The sequence below is a fragment of the Hypanus sabinus genome, chromosome 16 (genome assembly GCF_030144855.1).
Source record: "Hypanus sabinus isolate sHypSab1 chromosome 16, sHypSab1.hap1, whole genome shotgun sequence".
NCBI classification, from domain to species: domain Eukaryota; kingdom Metazoa; phylum Chordata; class Chondrichthyes; order Myliobatiformes; family Dasyatidae; genus Hypanus; species Hypanus sabinus.
Window position 1 is genome coordinate 8,817,058 of NC_082721.1, and position 22,321 is coordinate 8,839,378.

At 41.5% G+C, this 22,321-nt stretch overlaps 1 protein-coding gene across 1 annotated transcript in view; it reads right to left on the reverse strand.

Annotated features, from left to right (window-relative positions):
- Window positions 1-6,218: 6,218 nt before the first annotated feature.
- The window catches only part of sf3a2 (splicing factor 3a, subunit 2), a 30,388-nt gene continuing 14,285 nt past the window's right edge, over window positions 6,219-22,321 (reverse strand). Inside the window, exons 7-9 of the mRNA XM_059991082.1 lie at window positions 20,824-20,964; window positions 19,584-19,652; window positions 6,219-7,245 (exon numbers count right to left, since the gene is read on the reverse strand). Of these exons, the coding sequence (XP_059847065.1) occupies window positions 6,361-7,245; window positions 19,584-19,652; window positions 20,824-20,964 (1,095 nt within the window). The 3' untranslated portion in view covers window positions 6,219-6,360. The remainder of the gene's footprint in view (window positions 7,246-19,583; window positions 19,653-20,823; window positions 20,965-22,321) is intronic.

Sequence of the window (22,321 nt, forward strand, 5' to 3'; positions counted from 1 at the left end):
TACCGTGCTGCTCCTGATGGTGGAGGGGAAGAAGCTGTTCCCCTCACACATGAGAGTGTGGGTCATCAAGCTCCTGTAACTCCTCCCTGACGGCAGAGTTGAGAAGAAGGCTCGTCCCAGGTGGTGAGGCAACTCAAGGGCAAAGAGCATAGACTGAAGCAAAAAGAAACTTCCCTTAAACCCCCCCCCCCCCCCGCACACACACACACACACACTCACACACACACTCACTCACTCACTCACAAACACACACACACACACACACACACACACACACACACACACACACACACACACACACACACACACACACACCTCAGTAGTACATCCCTCGCCACCAGTGATAAATGATTTTGACTTACATATAGGAGCCACAATGAATTACCTTGTGCATGGTGTTGAAATTGTGTGTGGTTGATAGCGAGGAAGGAATATCTGGACCAGAGGAAGTTATGATTGGATTAAATGGCTCTTTATGGAAGTGGCAAGTGGAAGCCACTTTGGGGAAGCGGAGCAATGTATAAGGGGAAGGAAAACGAGACAAAGGATCAGTAGAACATAGAACATTACAGTACAGTACAGGCCCTTTGGCCCACAGTGCTGGTTTGACCTTTTAACCTACTCTAAAATCGATCTAACCCTTCCCTCCCACATAACCATTTTTCTCTCGTTCATATGACTATCTAAGAGTTGCCCTGATGTTTCTACCACTCATACACCCACCACTCTCTGTGCGAAACACTTAATTCTGCCATCCCCCCATACTTTCCTCCACTCACCTTAGAACTATGCCCCCCTCGTATTAGCCATTTCTCTCCTGGGAAAAAGTCTCTGGCTGTCCACTCTATCCATGCCTCTTAACATTTTGCACATCTCTATCAAGTCACCTCTCATCCTCCTTCACTCCGAAGAGAAAAGCCCTAGTTTGCTTGAACTTTCCTCATAAGACATGCTGTCCAATCCAGGCAGCATCCTGGTTAATCTCCTCTGCACCCTCTCTAAAGCTTCCACATCCTTCCTATGATGAGAAGATATTGGGTGCTTCCACGCTGAAATCCAGAAATTGCTGTCAGTGACTTTCTATGCCTTTACAGTCTACAAGGCAACTGCACAAAATCTACAAGAACAAACATTGAATTCATTGCCACAGGAGTGAAGGCCAAGTCTTTACGTATATTTAATGACAGATCCTTGATTGGTCAGGGCATAAAGGGATACGGGGAGAAGGCAGGAGATTGGAGCTGAGAGGTAAATTGGATCAGCCATGATGGAATGGTGGAGCAGACTTGATGAGCCAAATGGTCTAATTCTCCTCCTATAACTTAAGGTCTTATGAATTTACAAGAACTTAAGATATTTATAAATAACTTGTGCATAACATCCTGGGAATTTGGTTCTGCAAAGACAGTTTATTTTTAATGGTGTACTAAATCAAAACTGCAGCTATTTCTTTATTGAGACACAGCGTGGAATAGGCCCTTCCAGCCACATTGCCCTTTGATCCCCCGATTTAATCGTAGCCTAATCACAGGACAATTTACAATGACCATATAACCTACCAACTGGTAGGTCTTTGGACTGCGGGAGGAAACTGGAGCACCCGGAGGAAACTCATTTGGTCACAGGGAGAACAAACAAACTCTTTACAGACAGAAACAACACACACAAGATGCTGGTAGAACACAGCAGGCCAGGCAGCATCTATATGGAGAAGAGCTGTTGATGTTTCGGGCGTTTGAATTTCCAGCATCTGCAGATTTCCTCGTGTTTGCTCTTTACAGACAGAGGTGGGAATTGAACCCAGATTGCCTGTACTGTGAAGTGTTGTGTTATCACTATGCTATTGTGTTGCCCCAATAAGGGAAAGCTCAGGTCAGCTCTGGCAGACTGTGTGGATGAGATCCAATGGCCAGGAAGGCAGTTCTGCCGTGCTCCGTGGAGAGCGAAGGGCATGACAAGGTATACAAGACATCATGGTCACCCACTGCCACCAATAAATTCTCTAGTTTATGACGCTTGTTCACATCACTGGACCTGGACTTCTGAGGTTGAGAGAGTGGAAATGCCGCAGTGCAATGGCTTTTCCACTTTAAAAGCTCTCTTTCACAGGTCACCTGTCGTTGTTGGGGACAACAGACAACCAACAAATTGTATATCATCGATGATATTTCCATGTGAACACTGACGAGCTTCATTCCTGTCATCAACTACTATTACTCGTCTCTTCTGGATCTAAAGTTGGGCTCCACCTGTCATACAATCAGGGAGCAGGTACGCCAGCCGCGTTACTTCATTAGGAGTTTGAGGAGATTTGGTATGTCACCAAACACTTGCAAATTTCAACAGATGCATTGTGGAGAGTACTCTGACTGGCTGCACTACAGCCTAGCATGGAGGCTCCAACGGACAATGTTGTAGACTTAGCTAGCCCCATCATGAGCACAGTCCTCCACAGCCACCCCACACCCATCTTTTTACACCAGCTACCTTTGTTTGACTGTCCATTTCCCTCCATAGATGCTGCCTGACGCAGTTTTCAGCTTCTGTGTATTGTACAAAGATGTTGGGATGACAAGAGATTCTGCAGATGCTGGGCATCCAGAGTAACACACACAAAATGCTGGAGGTTACTCAGCAGGTCAGGCAGCGTCTATGGAAAGGAATTATAAGAGTTGGCACTTTGGGTGGAGGCGCTTCATCGGCACTGGTATCACTATCACAGGACATCATCTCAGTCCTGACAAAGGGTCTTGGCCCATTACATAGATTCTTTATTCCGAAACGTACGTTGACTGTTTATTTGTTTCCGTAGGTGCTGGCACACCTGCTGAGAGCCTCCAGTGTTTTGTGTGTGTGTGTGTGTGGTACAAAGATATTTGGGGAATTTTTCTGCAGTTGTTTGAGAACACACAGAAACTACAAAAGAGAAAAAGAATGAAGAACTAATCTGGGCACCTTGAATTGCCACAGACTGTGGTTGAATTCTAACCATTCCAATGCCGCTGCTGATCTTTGACAATGCTACCAACACCACTCGTTTGTGTTGGGAGACTGAATTAGCTGCATCTCTTTAACAGTAGCTTCAGGAAAGTCCCTGTGCTTATCTATAGAATGCAGAACACTATTTTGATGGTTGATTACATTGTCATTTTATGCAACTTGTTCTTAGAATTTTAATTATACTGAAAGCAGCACAGTAGCATAGTGGTTAGCATAATGCTTTACTGCTTTGGCCTTTGGAAGATTCACTTCCACGGTACGCTCTCCCTGTGACTGTGTGGGTTTCTGCCCACATTCCAAAAGACTTGTGTGTTAGTTAGTACATTGTGGTCGTGTTGGTGCCAGAAACGTGGCGACACTTGTGGACTGTCCCCAGCACAAGCTCAGTCTGTGTTGGTGTTGAGGCAAACGATGTGTTACACTGTAGGCTCAACATTTGGATGTACATGTGACAAATAACAATCTTTATCTTTAAATCTCATTATCTTTAAAAAAAAGCATGCAATCAATTTCCGACAATATGCAACAGCAGACTGAAGTCCATTGGGTTGTAAGATGAGCAGAACAAACACAGTACTGTGCAAGTCTTTGGCACCTATATATAGCTAGGATGCCCAAGACATTTGCACACTACTATATATGTCAACGTGGAGCAGAGCGAATTTGCAAATCTGGCAAGAGCAATGGATGTTGGAAATGGCGAGGGTGTGTGGGATAGGTGGCAAAGTGCCAGAGGAGGGTTAGCATGGGCGCAGACTCACCCAGCCCTGAGACACCAGGCAGGGTCATTTGACTCCAAACTGTTGATTTATTGATCATTACAGAATGTCCCTCTGGTGCTTCTCTCTCCCTTCCCCTTTTCCCACCCATGATTCCCTCTCCCTGCACCCTCTCACTCTCAGTCCACAGCAGAGACCCATTTCAGAATCAGGTTTACCATCACGCACATTTGTCAAGAAATTTGGTTTTTGCAGAGCTGTACTGTACAATACATAAAATTACCACAGTACTGTGCAAAAGTCTTAGTTATAAAAACTTAGCTGTTACATTGCAATATTGCTCAACTCTAGTCAACAATTAACAAATGCTATAGTAAATGACTGTAATAATGCTACTTAAACTAGATTTCCCAGATCAGCTGTCAATGGAAAGTGAAATATTGATCAATCAAATATACACAAAAACTATATGACTCAATTCAGCTTGATCTTCTAAGATTTGATTTAAAAGCTACGACAGAATCACGAAGTATTAGAACACTACACCACAGAAGCAGGACCTTTGACCCATCTAGTTCGTGCCAAACTATGAACCCGCCTAGTCCCATCGACCTGCATACCCCTTCCATCCAAACTTCTCTTGAATGTTGAAATCGAAATCATATTCACTTGTGCTGGCGGCTCGTTCCACGTTCTCACCACTCTCTGAGTGAAGAAGTTCGTTTCATGTTGCCCTTACATTTCACTTTTCAGCCTTAACTCATAAGCTCTAGTCTCACCCAACCTCAGTGGAAAAGGCTAGGCTGCATTTACCCATCTATACACCTCATAATTTTGTACATCCCTATCAAATCCCCCTCAATCTTCTATGTTCTACGGAATAGTAGAGTTTCTTTTCAAATACACTTCCTAAATGACGTGATGTTATATTGAAGTCGTAAAAGATGTTGGTGACGCCTAACTTGGAGTACAGGCAGTCCCCGAGATATGTACGAGTTCCGTTCCTGAGTCCATTTGTACTTAAGTCGGAACAAGTACATCCGGTATTATTTAGCATCAGTTAGTCAAACGTTTGTCTTAGTATATAGTATATATTTTACCTTCCTATGCATATAAAACTTAAGAAACAAATGTATTCAAATAATTAAACCACTGTGTTGCTTAGTAACAATTGTAGCTTTCATTGGGGCAGGGCCTTTCACATGCTCCATTATTTTCTTTATCCTTTAAAATTGTTCCGATCATTGACCGACTGAAGCCTAACACTTTTCCAATGACCGATGGCATTTCACCTCTTTCCAAATGCTTTGTTATTTCCACTTCATTTTCAATCGTAATCTCTTTCCGTCAATGGAACAGAAACACTGCAGGCGGCGGGTCCCGACCTGCGCCGGCTCCCGAGGCCCACTGGGTCCTAAGGACCACAGTACTGAATTCCCCGGGTCCTAAACTCCACGGCACTAAAATAGGTTAAATGGGACAAGTGGGGGCTGTGCTGGGTTTGGGTATTTGATCCTCCACAATATCCTGCGTGGGAATTTAAACTGGAGGTGGCAGTGTTTTATTTACGAGGTCGAGTTGTGAGCTTGACATCACCCTGGCACGGGAGCGGTCTGTCACTAAATCGAACTTGGGAACCTCTGTTCTCTAGCCCGGTGCTGATCGGACTGCCCCACCAGCTGACCGGAACGTTGGGGGGCAGGGTCAGGGTGAATTTTACTAAGAACAATTTAAGCCAAATACAAATTTAAACGCTCATCAGAGTGTCAACAGCAATGACTTAAAATGGCAGACAGCTTCGCGATCCAACTTAAAATGGCGGACAGCGTTCTCCTTTCTCGGTTCGTAAGTATGAGTTGTCTGTAAGTCGGACATTTGTAACTCGCGGACTACCTGTAATGAGTACAGTTTTGGCTACCTACCTACAGGAAATATACCAGTAAGATTGAGAGTGCAGAGAAAAATTACACTGATTTTGCTGGGACCTGAGTTCTGGGGAAAGTTTGAATAGGTTAGGATTTTATTCCCCAGCGTGTAGGAGAATGAAGGAAGATTTGATAGAGGTATACAAAATTATAAGGGGTATAGATTAGGAAAATGCAAGCAGGTTGTTTCCTGTGAGGTTGGGTGTGACTATAACTAGAGGTCATGGGTTTAGGGTGAAAGGTGAAATGTTTAAGGGGTACATGAGGGAAATCATTTAGTTGTTGTGTGTGGACCTAGCTGCCAGTGGAAGTGTTGGATGTGGGTTTAATCGCAGTATTTAAGAGAAGTTTGGATAAGTACATGGATTGAAGGGGTATGGAAGGCTTTGGACAAGGTGCAGGCTTATAGAACAGACTAGTTCGCCGCAGACTAGGTGAGACAAAGGGCCTGTTTCTGTGCCGTTGTGTTCTATGACCAAAGATCTGAGAAACAGAATATTTTAATAATTGGAAATAGTTGCACTAGTAAAATGCCATGTTAAAAGAAAAGATAAAATAATGCACACACTACAAATTGCTGGAAAATGTTTTTAATGAATGATGAAGTATTGCAGTTTTTTTTTACATTTGCAAGAGCCCTAGATACAACCAAAATAACAATTAAAGACCAATCTACAAAAGTTACATTGCCGAAAAATTCTTAGAAAACACTGAGGTCAGTTAGTAGGAGGAGGAGGAGGAACGCCAGGTGGTGGGAGAGGGGTGGGAGGTGTGGCTATTGGTGCAGACTCACTGGGCAGTGGAGGCCTGATCATTGGTGGAACCGGAGCAGGAACTGGTGCAGAACCTGGAGCAGGCACTGGAGCTGGAGGTGGGCCCTGTGGAGTTGGAGGTGGTCCCTGTGGGGTAGGAGGTGGCCCTTGAGGTGTTGGGGGCAATCCTTGCGGAGCCGGGGGCATGCTCTGAGGTGTTGGGGGCAAGCCTTGTGGAGTTGGGGGCATGCTCTGAGGCGTTGGTGGCATGCCTTGGGGAGTTGGGGGCATATTCTGAGGTGCCGGGGGCATGCCTTGGGGAGTTGGGGGCATGTTCTGAGGTGCCGGGGGCATGCCTTGGGGAGTTGGGGGCATGCTCTGAGGTGCCGGGGGCATGCCTTGGGGAGTTGGGGGCATGTTCTGAGGTGCCGGGGGCATGCCTTGGGGAGTTGGGGGCATGTTCTGAGGTGTTGGGGGCATGTTCTGCGGTGTTGGGGGCATGCCTTGGGGAGTTGGGGGCATGTTCTGAGGTGTTGGAGGCATGTTCTGAGGTGCTGGGGGCATACTCTGTGGGGTTGGCGGCATGCTCTGTGGGGCTGGGGGCAAGCCTTGCGGAGTCGGTGGCAGTTGTGGTGGGACAGGTGGCACAGGACCTCCTGGTGGCATTGGCGGCATGGGCATGGCTGCTGGCCGTGGGGTTGGCATTCCCTCTGGTGGCACTGGACCCCTTGGTGGTACGCCATTCATGAGTGGTGGTGGTGGGGGTCTGGGCTTCAGTCCAGGTGGTCCAAGAGGCAAGGTTGGGGGTTGTAACGGTTTCTCCATCTTGAAGTGGAACTGAAGGAAAAACTAGGAGAGAAGAAAATGCAGAAAGTCAAACTGATCTCAACACAGAATTAAGTTAACAAAATTACTCGTTTATTTGTTCGTTATGTACCATGTTGTATGACAACATAGGCAATCACAGTCTTTCCATCCCCTTGATTGTTCTTGGCAATTTTTTTCTACAGAAGTGCTTGACATCATCTTCTTCTGGGCAGTGTCATTACAAGATGGGTGACCCCAGCCACTATCAAAACACTTCAGAGATGATCTGCCTGGTGTCAGTGGTCACATAACCAGGACTTGTGATATGCATCGGCTGCTCATATGACCATCCACCACCTGCTCTCATGGCTTCACGTGACCCTGATTGGGGGCTAAGCAGGTGCTACACCTTGCCCAAGGGTGACCCGCAGGTTAGCAGAAGGAAGGAGCATCTCACACCTCCTTTGGTAAAAACACATCTCTACTTTGCCACCCAAAAATTACTAGAGAGTTTAAAAGGGACCAAATAAAATAAAACTGTTCCCATGATCTCATAACTGCTTTAATATTCTGTAGGCTGATGAGGCATTCAAGCCAGCTATGGGAGCTGAAGTTAATCGAAAAGGAAGTTGCCACACAGTAAAAAACATAACAGAACACGTAACACAGAGAAAGCAGATTTTAAAAATTCAAATTCTAAGTAAATTTACTATCAAGGTTAACACATACTGCCTCGAGATTCATTTTCTTGCAAACATTCACAGGAAAATACAGAAATACAATGGAATTTATGAAAACTATATAAACAAAGACTGGGCTACAACCAATGAGCAAACGAAGACAAATTGTGCAAATAGAATAAAAACAGTTTCTCAAACACGAGAAATTCTGCAGACGCTGGAAAATCCAAAGCAACAGACACAAAATGCTGGAGGAATTCAGCAGGTCAGGCAGCATCTATGGAAATGAATAAACAGCCGATGCTTCAGGATGAGACCTTCATCTGTAGAGACTCTGACAAAGTACACGATTGGCCATCAAAACTGAAATCCATTAAATAGATACTGTGCTTTAGCTAGGGGCAAAATGAAGACTCTAAAAATTAATGTTTATTTTTCAAGACCATTTTTAGAATACGTCCCTGGGGGTGGGACAGGTATTAAGAGCAGTTATTTTTGATATATATTAATGAATCTCTTGGTAATGAAAGACATTAGTTCCAGATTGCTAGATGATAGAAAAGTATAACAGCAATTAACTCCAGAGCCATAAGCAAACTAATAAAGTGAGAGTGGTATGATAGCGTTACAGCTTGCTTTATAGCGCGAGTGACACTGGTTCAATACCTGCCACCATCTGTAAAGAGGTTGTTTATTCTCTCCTGACCACTTGTGTTTCCTTCAGATGCTCTGTATTCCTCCCACATTCCAAAGAGGTGTAAGGGTTAGGGTTAGTGAGTTGTGGGTGTGCGATGTTGACTCCAGGAGTGCAGTGACTTTCAGGCTGACACCAGCACATCCTCACACTGTGTTGACTGCTGACACAAAACAAAACACTTCCCTATGTTTCAATGTAAAAGCGACAAATAAAGCTAATCCTGAAAACGTTAAGAATGGGAAGCCACACATTGAATGAGGGGGAAATTATTGATCCCAACTTTTTAATATTCCAATTTCCTAAATGATCCCAATTTAAAAGATAGTTCCATTGCAGAAAAACCTGGATGCAGAAATCACAAACTGATAATAGGAAAAGTTAAAACCATCAAAAAGCAAAAGGATAAGACAAACCTTCAAAAATATACTATTTAGGTTTCAGGAGGTATTGTCAGGATATCATGCTTTCCCAAGGAGAGTACAGAAGTGGTTAACCGAGATTGCAATGGGGTCTGAGCTGAAGCCTCAGCTGTACAGAATCTGTGCTAATGATAATGGTGAGGAGATTGAGCGTTTCAGTCAAATTTATCAGCAGAACAAAAATAGATCAGAAAGCTATTGAGAGAAGAGTCTGCAAATGACCATCAAATAGATTATGTGAGCAGACAAAAATTCAGCAGTTGATATTAAACAGCAAATCATTTCCCTCTATACTAAGATTTAAGCATACTAGCTTCTGGTGGTAATGCAGTAGTAACTTGACACCATTAACTCTAAACAGAACTTTGCCAACTTTGCACTCATTTTCCATGGTACTGGTATTCCCATACCAGGCCATGATGTAACCGCAGATATAATAATGAGGCTTTATAAGGCATTGGTCAAATCAAATTTAGAGTATTGTAAGGAGTTTTGTACCTCTCATCTAAGAAAGGATGTCAGTGGAGAGAGTCCAGAGGAGGTTTGAGAATTATCCCAAGAATGAAAGGGTTAATGTATGAGGAGCTGATGGCTCCGGGCCTGCACTCACTGTAGTTTAGAAGAATGTGGAGAGGACGTTTCCAATAGTCTAGGATGAGAGGGCACAACCTCAGAATAAAAGGATGTTCCTTTAGAACAGAACAGAGATGAAGAGGAATTTCTTTAGTCGGAGGGTGGTGAACCTGTGGAATTCATTGCCACAGATGACTATGGAAGGCCAGTCACTGGGTATATTTAAAGTGGAGATTGATAGGTTCTTGATTATTAAGGAGATCAAAAATTATGGGGAGAAGGCAGGAGGATAATAAATCGTCTATAATTTATTTTTATTCAATTGTACAGCGCAGACTAGGCCTGTCCAGAACTTCGAGTCTCACTGCAGCAATCCCCAACAAACCCAGTTAACCCTAACCTAATCATAGGACAATTTACTATGGCCAATTAACCTACCTGATGTGCCTTTGGTCTACAGGTGGAAACCGGAGGACTTGGTAAAAAACCCACGCATTCCACGGGGAAGACGTACAGAGACTCCTCACAGAACAGTGCCGGAATTGAACTCTCTGAATGCCCCAAGCTGTAAAAGTGCCGCACTAACTGCTACACTACTGTGGCGCTCAGCAGAATGTAAGAGATATCAGGGGCAAGTCCTTTTACGCAGAGTGGCAAGTGCGTGGAATGGGCTGCTGACGACGGTGATGGAGGTGGATATGATAGGGTCTTTTAAGAGACTCATAGACAGGTATATGGAGCTGAGAAAAGTAGAGGGCCATGGGTAATCCTAGGTAACTTTTCAGGTAAGGACATGTTTGGCGCAGCTTTGTGGGCCCAAGGGCCTGTATTGTGCTGTAGGTTTTCTATGTTTCTATGTAATGGTGGAGTTGGGGGGGTGGGGGGCAATGTGATTTCTCGAACTTCTGGTTACTGCCCCCACTTCACCATTCCCATTTCCCTTTCTCATCCTTACATGCCCATCACCCCCTTTGGTGCTACTCCCCCTTCCCTTTCTTTCATGGCCTTCTGTCCTCTCCAGACAGATTCACCCTTCACCAGCCCTTTACCTATTTCACCTATCAACTTCCCAGCTCATTACTTCACTCCTCCACCTTTCCTGGTTTCACTTGTCACCTACCACCCTCCTCCCACCTGTTAACTCTGACCTCTCATCTCTTTTTTCCAGTCCCAATGAAGGGTCTCAGCCGAATTGTCAACTGGTTACTCTTTTACATAGATGTTGCCTGATCTGCTGAGTTCCTCCAGCATTTTGTGTGTATTTGATTTCCAGCATCTACAGATTTTCTCGTTTGTATATTCATTGCTTTCTGGCCACTGCTCTGAAGTCACCTCTGGTGGACTGGGCAGATGAGATCAACAGTCAGATCTAACAGTTTTATAACGATTTGTGGAGAGTGAAAGGAAATGACAAGGCACAGACGAAATTATGATTATCCACTGCAACCAAGGGACACCCGAGATGTGATAACTACTCACACCACTGGATGCGGACTTCCTAGTTTGAGAGAGTGGAATTCCACAGTGCAACAGCTTTCCCACTTTAAAAATTCTCCTGCATAGGTCTCCTGTCATTGTTGGATATAACCAATACTGTTGCTCTTGCCCACCCACTTTAAGGTTCCATGTGTTGTGCAATCAGAGATGCTCTTCTGCACATTGCTTCTGTAACACGTGGCTTATCTGAATTACTGTCACCTTCCTGTCAGCTTAACCAAGTCTGCCCATTCTCCTCTGACCTTGCTCATTAACAAGGGGTTTTTGCCCATAGACCTGCTCCTCACTGGATGTTTTTTTTTTCCATGCACCATTCGCTATAAATTCTAAACCACTGTGTGTGAAAATCCCATGAGATCAGCAGTTTCTGAGATATTCAAACCACTCCATCTAACCCTGACCATTCCATGGTCAAAGTCACTTAGATCACATTTCTTTCCGATTCTGATGTTTGGTCTGAACAACAACTGAACCTCCTGACCATGTCTGCATGCTTTTATGCACTGGGTTACTGCCACATAATTGGCTGATTAGATATTTGTATTAATGAACAAGTGGACAGGTGTACCTGATAAAGTGGCCACTGGGTATAGCACTGAAACAGGCCCTTCAGCCCACAATGACTGTGCTGAACATGATGCCAATTAAAACCAATCCCATCTGCCTGCATATGGTCAATATCCCTCCATTCGCTGCCTGTTCATGGGCCTGTCTAAACATCTCTAAAATCTTGTTGTCGTACCTGCTCCAGTTACTATCATGTCATCTCTGAACCCTCAAATTACTTGTAAGACCATAAGAGATAGAAGCAGAATTAGGCCACTCAGCCCATCAAGTCTGCTCCACCATTCCATCCTGGCTGATTTATTATCCCTTCTCAACCCCATTCTCCTGCCTTTTCCCCCCCCCCACCCAAGCATTGATAGCTTTACTAATCAAGAACCTATCAACCTCTGCCCTAAATACACCCAAAAACTTAGCCTCCATAGCCATCTATGGCAATGAATTCCACAGATTCACCACCCTCTGGCTAAAAAAATTCCTTCTAGTCTCTGTTCCAAATGGATGTCCCTCAATTCTGAGGCTGTGCTCTCAGGTCCCAGAAACCCCCACCATAGTAACATCCTGAAGATCCAATTCATCCAGGCATCTCAGCACCTGACCGGTTTCAATGAGATCCCCCCCTCATCCTTCTAAACTCCAGCAAGCACAGTCCCAGAGCCACCAAACATTCCCCATATATCAACCCTTTCATTCCGGGAATCATCCTGTAATGTATTGACCAGAACTGTACACAATACTCCAAATGTGAGCATTACATAGCTACAACATGACCTACTGAATTTTATCCCAACAACCCATTGATGAAGCAAGTTATGCTATGTGCATTTTTTACCACCCCATCTACAGTGGTCCCAGGTTTGTGAACCCTGTAGAATTTTCTCCATTTCTGCATAAACATGACCTAATTGTGATCAGATCTTTACATAAGTCCTGAAACTATGTAGAGAACCCAATTAAATAAACACAAAAACATGATACTTGTTCATTTAGTTATTGAGAAAAATGATCCAATATTACATGTATTTGTTGGGAAAAGTATGTGAACCTCTGAGGTAATGCCTTCTACAAAAGCTATTTGGAGTCCAGTGTTCCAATCTCATGAGGTGAGATTGGAGGTGCCAGTTGTAGAAGTGTCCTACCCTATAAAAAAGACACACTAAGTTAGGTTACTGACAGAGCCTGCTCTTCTTAAGAAAGATCTGTTTATGTGCACCATGCCTTGATCAAAACAATTTTCAGAGGACCTTACAAGAATTGTAGAGATGCATGAAGCTGGAAAAGGCTACAAAAACATTTCTAAAGACCTGAGTGTTCATCAGTCCACAGTAAGAGTAATTGTCTACAAATGGAGAAAACTCAGTACTGTTGATACTGTCCCCAAGAGTGGGCATTCTGCAAAGATCACACCGAGAGGTGAAAAAGAACCCAAAAGTAACACCATAAGAGCTGCAAAAATCTCTAGAACTTGCTAAAGTTTTTGTTCATGTGTCCACTATAAGAAAAACATTTTAGAAGAATGGTGTTCGTGGAAGGACACCACAGAGGAAATCACTGCTCTCCAAGAAAAACACACTGCTACACGTCTCAAGTTTGCCAAAGACCTCCTGGATGTTCTACAACACCTCTGGGACAATGTCATGTAGACAGATGAGATAAAAGTTGAACTTTTTGGCAGAAATGCACATTGCTATGTTTGGAGGAAAAAGGGCAATGCACACCAACACCAAAATCTCATCCCAACTGTGAGGCATGATGGAAGGAGCATCATGGTTTGGGGCTGTTTGCTGCCTCAGGGCCTGGACAGCTTGCAATCATTGAGGGAACAGTGAATTCAGATTGTATCAAGACATTTTACAGGAGAATGTCAGGGTAGCAGTCCATCACCAAAAGCTTAATAGAAGTTGGATAATGCAACAAGACAATGTTCCAAAAGACAGGAGTAAATCAACAACAGACTGGTCTAAAAAGAAGCAAATTTGTGTTTTGGAATGGCTGAGTCAAAGTCCTGACCTTAATCCTATAGAAATATTGTGGAAGGGGGGACGTCACGTGATGACGTAGGATCGAGACGCTGGAACTCAGCCCTCCCGTAAAAAAGTTAATAAATTAATGTTTAAGTGAAGAAAAGTCAATCAATACTTTTTTAAGGTTACTCATAAACTACTCTGGATTGTTTTAAGCTATGCCTCATAAACAGAGGATGAAGAAAACTACTTCCGCGAAGACCGCTCAAGTTGGAACAGAATCAAGGCCTACTTCTACCGAAGAACCGCGGACTCAGGTACAACACACCAGAAAAGGAGACCGCGGCAGCATCGGCCATTTCTAAAGGAAAAGATCAACGAGAACTGCGCAAGCATAAAGGAACGAGCATGCGCAAACGAGTGCAACCAGAACTACAAAACCCAGCAACGACTGAAACCGACAGTGAAAGTGAGTCTGAGAGAGAGTCGGACTCTCTGGAAAAATCAGATGAAGATGGAGAAGAAGAAGAAGATGAAAGTTCCTCTGAAAACACAAAAAAGACTTTGAGGCAAATAATGCATAAATTAGAAAAATTAAATGCATTAGAAGTAATTAAAGAAAAAATAACAAAAATGGAGGCTATGTTTGATAAAATGACAAAGAAACAGGAAAAAATGGAAAAGAAAATTACAGTTTTGGAAGTCAAAGTGGAAGAAATGGATGGAGAATGAAGAAGATGGAAGATGATAATGATGCCTGGACATCAGAAAGAAAACAACTCGTGGGAAAAATTGATAAGCTCGAAAATTTTAGTAGACACAACAATATTAAAATTGTTGGACTTAAAGAAGGTACCGAAGGAGAAGACCCAATAAATTTTTTTCAAAAATGGATACCTGAAAAATTGGAAATGGGAGAAGAAATTTCAATTGAGATTGAAAGGGTGCACAGAGCCTTAAGACCAAGATCTCAAGATGATCAAAATCCGCAATCAATTCTGATAAGATGTTTAAGATACCAGGATAAAGAAAAGATTTTGAAGGCAGCTGCCCAAGGTGCTAAAAGAAGAAAAGGTCCATTGATGATAGCAGAGAAACCAGTTCTTTTTTATCCTGATATAAGTTATAACCTTTTGAAGAGAAAGAAAGAATTCAACCCAGCTAAAAATGTTTTATGGAAAAAAGGTTATAAGTTTTTAATGCGTCACCCAGCAACACTGATAATTTTTTTGGAGGAGGGAAAAAGATTTTTTTCTGATTATCGAGAAGCGGAGGTGTTCGCACAAAAACTCCCATCTCTTCGCTAATTAAACGTAGAGACTTTTAAATGTAATGGTTAAAGATGAAGACAGAGATAGTGAATGGAACTGATGGACATTTAAGGATGATATAAGGGAGAAAAGTAAAATTTTAGAAATAATAACTGAGAATAGTATGTTTTTTTTTATATATATACTTTTTATGTTGCAGGGGGGCTGGGGAGCTTTGAATCGGTTACTACGGGATTCACGTGTGTAATCATGGTGATTGCCATGACCCGTACAATAGAGGGGGGTAATGTTGTGTTTTTTTTCTTTCACAACATTAGTAGGGGGGTATTTTGTTTTTTTCTTTACTTTCTATTTTTCTTCTATTCTTTTGCCTGGATGATTGGTGGGGACACACATAGCAACATGGAGACTTCTAAAGAGATTTCCCAGGATACAATGAAAGTTGAAAGATTAGATATTATTATAGATTGGAGTAACATAATTAAAAATAATGACTAATCTATTGAATTTTTTAAGTTTTAATGTTAATGGGCTTAATGGATCAATAAAAAGAAAAAGAATTTTAACATATATTAAAAAAATGAAAATAGATATAGCTTTCTTACAAGAAACTCATTTAACGGATATAGAACATCAGAAATTAAAAAGAGACTGGGTTGGAAATGTTATTGCAGCTTCATTTAACTCAAAGGCGAGAGGAGTTGCAATTTTGGTTAATAAAAATTTACCAATTAAAATGCAAAATGTATTAACTGATTCGGCAGGAAGATATTTAATTATACATTGTCAAATTTTTTCAGAACTATGGACTTATGAATATTTATGCACCAAATGAAAATGATGTAAAATTTATACAGGAGGTTTTTTTGAATTTGGCTAACGCACATGATAAAATATTAATAGGTGGAGATTTTAATTTTTGTTTAGATCCAGTTTTAGATAGATCAACAAAGGCTATTACAAAATCAAAAGTAGCAAAATTAACTCTATCATTGATGAAAGATTTAAATTTGATTGATATATGGAGAAGAATCAATCCAAAAGAAAGGGATTATTCATTCTATTCAAATAGACATAAAACATACTCTAGGATAGATTTTTTCCTATTATCAACAAATACTCAAGATAGAGTGAAAAATGTGGAATATAAAGCAAGAATATTGTCTGATCACTCTCCTTTAATAATGACAATGACAATGATAGATAAAGAGGAATCAATTTATAGATGGAGATTTAATTCAATTCTATTAAAACGTCAAGATTTTTGTGATTTTATGAAAAAAAAAGAAATATTGTGGAAGGACCTGAAGCCAGCAGTTCATGCAAGGAAGCCCACCAACATCCCAAAGTTGAAATAGTTTTGTAAGGAGGAAAGGCCTATAATTCCTCCAAGCTGATGTGCAGGACTGATCAAGTTAATGGAAACACCTGGTTGAAGCTATTGCTGTATAAGGAGGTCACACCAGAAACCGAAAGGTTCACATACTTTTTCCAACAAATACATGGAATATTGGATCATTTTTTAGACCATACGGCTTTGGAACAGAATTAGGCCATTCAGCCCATCGAGTCTACTCTGCCACTCTATCATGGCTGATTTATTATCCCTCTCAATCCAATTCTCCTGCCTTATGCCTTTAACCTTTAGCTCCCTGACTAATCATGAACCAATCAATCTCTGCTTTAAATATACCTATTGACTTGATCTCTACAGCCACCTGTAGCAACAAATTCCTTAGATTCACCATTCTCTGGTTAAAGAAATTCCCCATCTGTGCTCTAAAGGGATGTTCCTCTATTCTGACGTTGTGCCCTCTGGTCCTAGGCACAGTACGTTTTCTCAATAGGTATGATGTCTTTCGCATTATTTATTTAATTGGGTTCTCCTTATCTAGTTTTAGAACTTACATGAAGATCTGATCACATTTTAGGTCACATTTATGCAGACATAGAGAAAATTTTACAGTGATCAACTTTCTAGCACCACTGTAGTGTTGCCACTTTCAGGAAGCAATGGATTTGCACTTCAAGATCCCTCTGTACATCAGTGCTATAATTACCCCAAATTACTTTGTCACTTCTCGAGCGCTTAACATCTCTATGCTGGACAATTTATTTATTTATTTCTTTCTTTTTTTGTTTGTTGAGATGCAGCGCAGAATTCAAGCCGCACTGTCCAGCAATCCTGATTTAACCCCGGCCTAATCACGGGACAATTTACAATGACCAATTAATCTACCAACTAGTGTGTCTTTGGATTATGGGAGGAAATCAGAGCACCCTGAGGAACTCACGTGGTCATGAGGAGAACATACAAACTTCTTACAGACAGCGGCGGGAATTGAACCTGGGTCGCGGGTACTGTAAAGCATTGTGCTAAGCACTATGTGACCATACCATCCCTACTTAACTTTGTTAAGTTCGTAGGAATGGTTTTGGGGACAGAAAGGGGAGTCAGGAGTCAGTTTACTTAATATTTTTTGGCATGGAATAGGCCCCATTGCCAACAATATCACAACCCTCTATTTAGACAATAGACAGTAGGTGCAGGAGTCGGCCATTCGGCCTTTCTAGCCAGCACCGCCATTCACTGTGATCATGGCTGATCATCCACAATCAGTACCCCGTTCCTGCCCTGTCCCCATATCCCTTGACCCCGCTATAATTTAACCCCACTATCTATAATTTAACCCTGGTTTAATCACAGGATAATTTACAATGATGAATTAACCTACTAATCGGTATGTCTATGGACTGTGGAAGGAAACCAGAGCACCCTGAGGAAAGCCACACATTGTGTGGGATGTATAAACTCCTTACAGAGGACTCAGGATTGACTCTGAACTATATTAGTATCAAGCTAACTGCTATGCTACTGTGATGACTTATTTAACACTCTTTAGGGACAGTGATGTGGGAGAGTTAGAGGTCAGACATATGCTCTAGGCTCCACATTCAAAGTCCAGTGAGGACTCTCTGGACTTCCATGGAAGTCAGGCTGTTCCAGGTCGGTGCTTCCAAAAATCAGATCCAAGAGGCACGAGGTCATGTCAGTCAGCATGGCTGGTGTTCAATGTCTTGTCATTGGCTAGTCCGGGGGTGAAAACCAATGATCGATGGGAAGTCTGAAAGTTGAAGCCCGATGGGTTCGGCCATCGGAAGCCCAAAGACCTGATCTGAAATTGGAGGACTGTTCATGTGTGTGAAGGAGGCAAGGAGCTTGTTGTGTTGGTTGTTAATGCAAACAATGCATTTCACTGTATATATGGTTCAATGTACACGTGATAAATATATCTGAACCTGGAATGTTTTTGTTCATCAACTCTATTTCTTTGACCTTTCAACCATTGATTTTGGGAATGAGGCATCATGGGCTCATTAGGCCATAAGTATTCTAAATATAAATATACAAGGTCAAATTGTCCAGTCTGGTAGCAAAGCTAAAAAAAGCATTTCATATAAACGATAAGAGATTCGATGCTCTGGCTGTCTCACACCACCTCACAAAAGTCTAGGAGGCAGCCAGGGAAGTTAATAAGTGGATCTTAATGATTGAAAGAGAAATTAAATACATAAATAGGGAGATTATATTCATTTACAAGGGATGTATGAAGGTCAATACTGCAATATCATTCCCCATTTTTAAGGAAGTATGTTAATACACCAGATGCAGTTAAGAGGAGGGTTACTGAACTGATACTTAGAATAGGAGGGATGTACTAAAAGGTTTGACAGGCTACATTTAAGAGGTTCAGACAAGTGCTAGGCAGCTTGATTAAATCATATAAGGACCGTGAAAAATTCTTAGGCTCCCTAGCCGTATTTATGTGCACAATATAGAGATACTGAGGCCCGAATTACTGATTGTTTATTCTTGTCCATAATTGCTGCCTGACCTGCTGAGTTCCTCCAGCATTGTGCGAGTGTTGCTCAAGACACTGAGGGATCTAGACTGGTTGGATCTGGAATAAATGTTTCTACTTGTAAGAGTAGAACAAGGAATCATTATTAAAAAATATAAATCATGTATGGTAGATGAAGTGAAATTCTCTCAAGAGGTTGTGATTCTTCAGAACTTGTTTCTCAAAGGGTGTTGGAACAGAGTCCTTAAATATTTTGACGGCGGGGTAGACTTTTGATAAGCAAAAGGAAAGCCAGGGATTCAGAGCTGAGGCTTTACTCAGATCAACCATGAACATGGGCACCACAGTAGCTGTACATAGGTGCCACAATGCAGCTCAGGGTGTCCTGGTGTTCAGATTTCAATTCTGGTACTGTCTGTATGTTCTCCCCATGAACCACACAGATTTCCTCTGGAAGCTCTGGTTTTCTCCCACAGTTCAAAGATGTACCGGGTATAGGTTAATTAGTCAGTGTAATCTGTCCTATCATTAGTATCATATTAAATAGGTAGGCTGCTGGCTGGTGCAGCTCGTTGGGACCTGTTCTGCATTTACTGTCTAAGGCTTGAGGGGCTGAGGACCTATTCCTGCCTCTCATTCATCCATTCATGTATAAACTTGAATAGCAAAGGCTTTCTAGACCTCAACTTTCTGTTGTGCTGTTGAAGAAGTTCTGTGTGACCTTTCACAGAAATATTATTATCTGTTGATCTAAATAACGCTTTGCTGAAAAGAAGCTAGTCATAATCAAAGAATACAGACAGTTTACTTTATACAGAAAGATCTGGAATGATTATGTAAATAAAAAGATACCTGCTTTGTTTCTCTATTCCAGTGGGTCCAAAACTTTCCCTCAACTTTATCAATTTCTCTGCTTGGTACCTAAGGGCAATAGAAGACATGTTGAGATATTTGACTTGTTGAGTACAGTTATCAAATATAGATATTTCAGTGCTCTATCTCCTTTTTTCAATAGTCTAAACAAAATGTGTGCAGTAGGGAAGATAGAATTAAAGTTGTAATCTGAAACAAAGATGTTGATAATAAAAACACAGACATTCCTTAATGTAACATCCACCCTAAGCATTTTTTTTCTTCACAAAACAAAATGGAAAAATATGGCCCGAGCACTTTTTCTAAAACTGCTCCATTTTGTTCAGACTTGTTTATGTACTGTTTCCTCTCATTCACTTCATTCCCTTTTGTAAATGATCAGCATTTTAAAAATACCTCCGTGATACCAACTCCCACCACCTACTTATCAGTAAAATTTCTAGCCTAGGGGTTTCCCCAAATGTTACATAGTCAATGACTGGCATTACTCGATGTAGCAGGCTAGTATTTAATATTCTAAAGTACTTAAGACCATAAGGCATAGGAAAAGAAATATGCCATTTGGCCCATTGATTCTGCTCTGCTATTCTATCACTGCTGATTTATTATCCCTCTCAACACTATTCTCCCTGTAACCTTTGACGCCCTGACTAATCAAGAACCTATCAACCTCCACTTTAAGTGTACCCAATGGTTTGGCCTCCATAGCCGTCTGTGGCAAGGAAATCCACAGATTCACCACCCTCTGACGAAAGAACTTCCTCATCTCTGTTTGAATGGGACATCCTTCTATTCTGAGGCTGTTCCCTCTGGTCCTAGACTCCCCCACTATTGGAAACATCCACTCCATATCCACTCTATCTAGGTCTTTCAATGAGATCGCAAAATTACAACCTTCCCCCATTCTTCTAAACTCCAGCGAGTATAGGCGAAAAATGGCAAGAGTTTTGATTGAGATTAAAATCCATCACATAACTTTGTCACATAAGAGATATAGAATAACAGAACTGAAGTCTATTCCTGTTAACCTGGCTCCTAATTTCAATTATTTAAGTTCATTCAGCTTTAAATTTGAATAGATAGAAATGTTGGATAAGTTACACTTAATGCAGTTAAAACAAATTAAATATTAGTAATTATGTATAATTTTTAAATTCAAAACTTATTTTGAGCACCAGAGTAATCTCAAGATCACTATCAATTCCTTAAAGTATATTACCTTAAAAGAAATGGTTTCATATGGCTCAGCTGCAAACAACAAGTACTGCCAGCGTCTGTCCGGCGGTTCAATTCGTTGTTCATATGCAGACATAAACCGATGGCGTGGAATTACGCCTTCTGCAATTTCTGGATAATCTATCTGGAGGATAAAATTGGAATTTATTCAAAATTTAAAGTAAATTTATTCTCAATGTGCAGATTAGTCACCATATACAACCCTGAGATTCATTTTCTTGCAGACATTCACAGTAAATACAAAGGAACACAAAAGAATCAATGAAAGTTCGCACTTAACAAGATGGACACTCAACTAAGGTACAAAAGACAAGCTGGGAAAATATATATATAAATAAATAAATAAACAAACAAACAAGCAAGCAAGCAATTTATACTGAGAACATGAAATGAAGAATCCTTGAAAGTGAGTCTGTTGGTTATGGAAACAGTTCTATGATGGAGTAAGTAAAGCTGAGTGAAGTTATCCCATCTGGTAGAGGGGCAAGAACTGTTCCCGAACCTGGTGGTGAGGGTCCTGAGGGTCCTGTACCTTCTTCCTGAAGGCACTAGCGAGAAGAGAGCATGGCCTGGATGATAATTAAACCAGCCTTTGATAAATACATATTCATATACCATATTGATTGATAGGTTGTCCGTAATTTTTGATGATGACAGAAACCTGTGTGGGAGAGTTTTTAAAGTTGAAAATCCATTACACTGGGACAGTTCCAGTGATATGAGGCATCCATCATTAAGGACCCTCACCATCTACCTGTACACCTACTTGTTAATACAAATATCTAATCAGCCAATCATTTGGTAGCAACTCAATGCATAAAAGCATGCAGACATGGTCAAGAGGTTCAATTGTTGTTCAGACCAAACATCAGAATGGGGAAGAAATGTGACGTAAGTGACTTATGATCATGGAATGATAGTTGGTGCCAGATGGGGTGGTTTGAGTATCTCAGAAACTGTTGATCTTCAGGGATTTTCATGTACAACGGTCTCTAGAGTTTACAGAGAACGGTATGACAAAAAAAAAACTCAGTGAGCAGGAGTTGTGTGGGTGAAAATGCCCTGTTAATGAGGAAAATGGTTAGAATGGTTCAGGCTGACAGAAAGATGACAGTAATTCAAATAACCATGTGTTACCACAATGGCGTGCAGAAGAGCATTTGAGTGTACAACACATTGAACTTTGAACTGGATGGGCTACAGCAGCAACAGACCACAAGCATTCACTCAGTGGCTATTTTATTAGGTACAGGAGGTATCTAATAAAGTAGCCACTGAGTGAAAGTACCCACTGACTATCCTGACACCCAGTGACCAGGATTTGGAATAGGTATAATAGCCTATTAAGCTAAAACACATGGCTAGTGCATGAGAAGTGGACAGATATACTAGATAATAGAAGTCAGGCAGATTCACATTACATCCAGCAGTGAATCCTCTTCAAAATGAATAGATAGCTTACTGAAAAAAAGAATGGAATT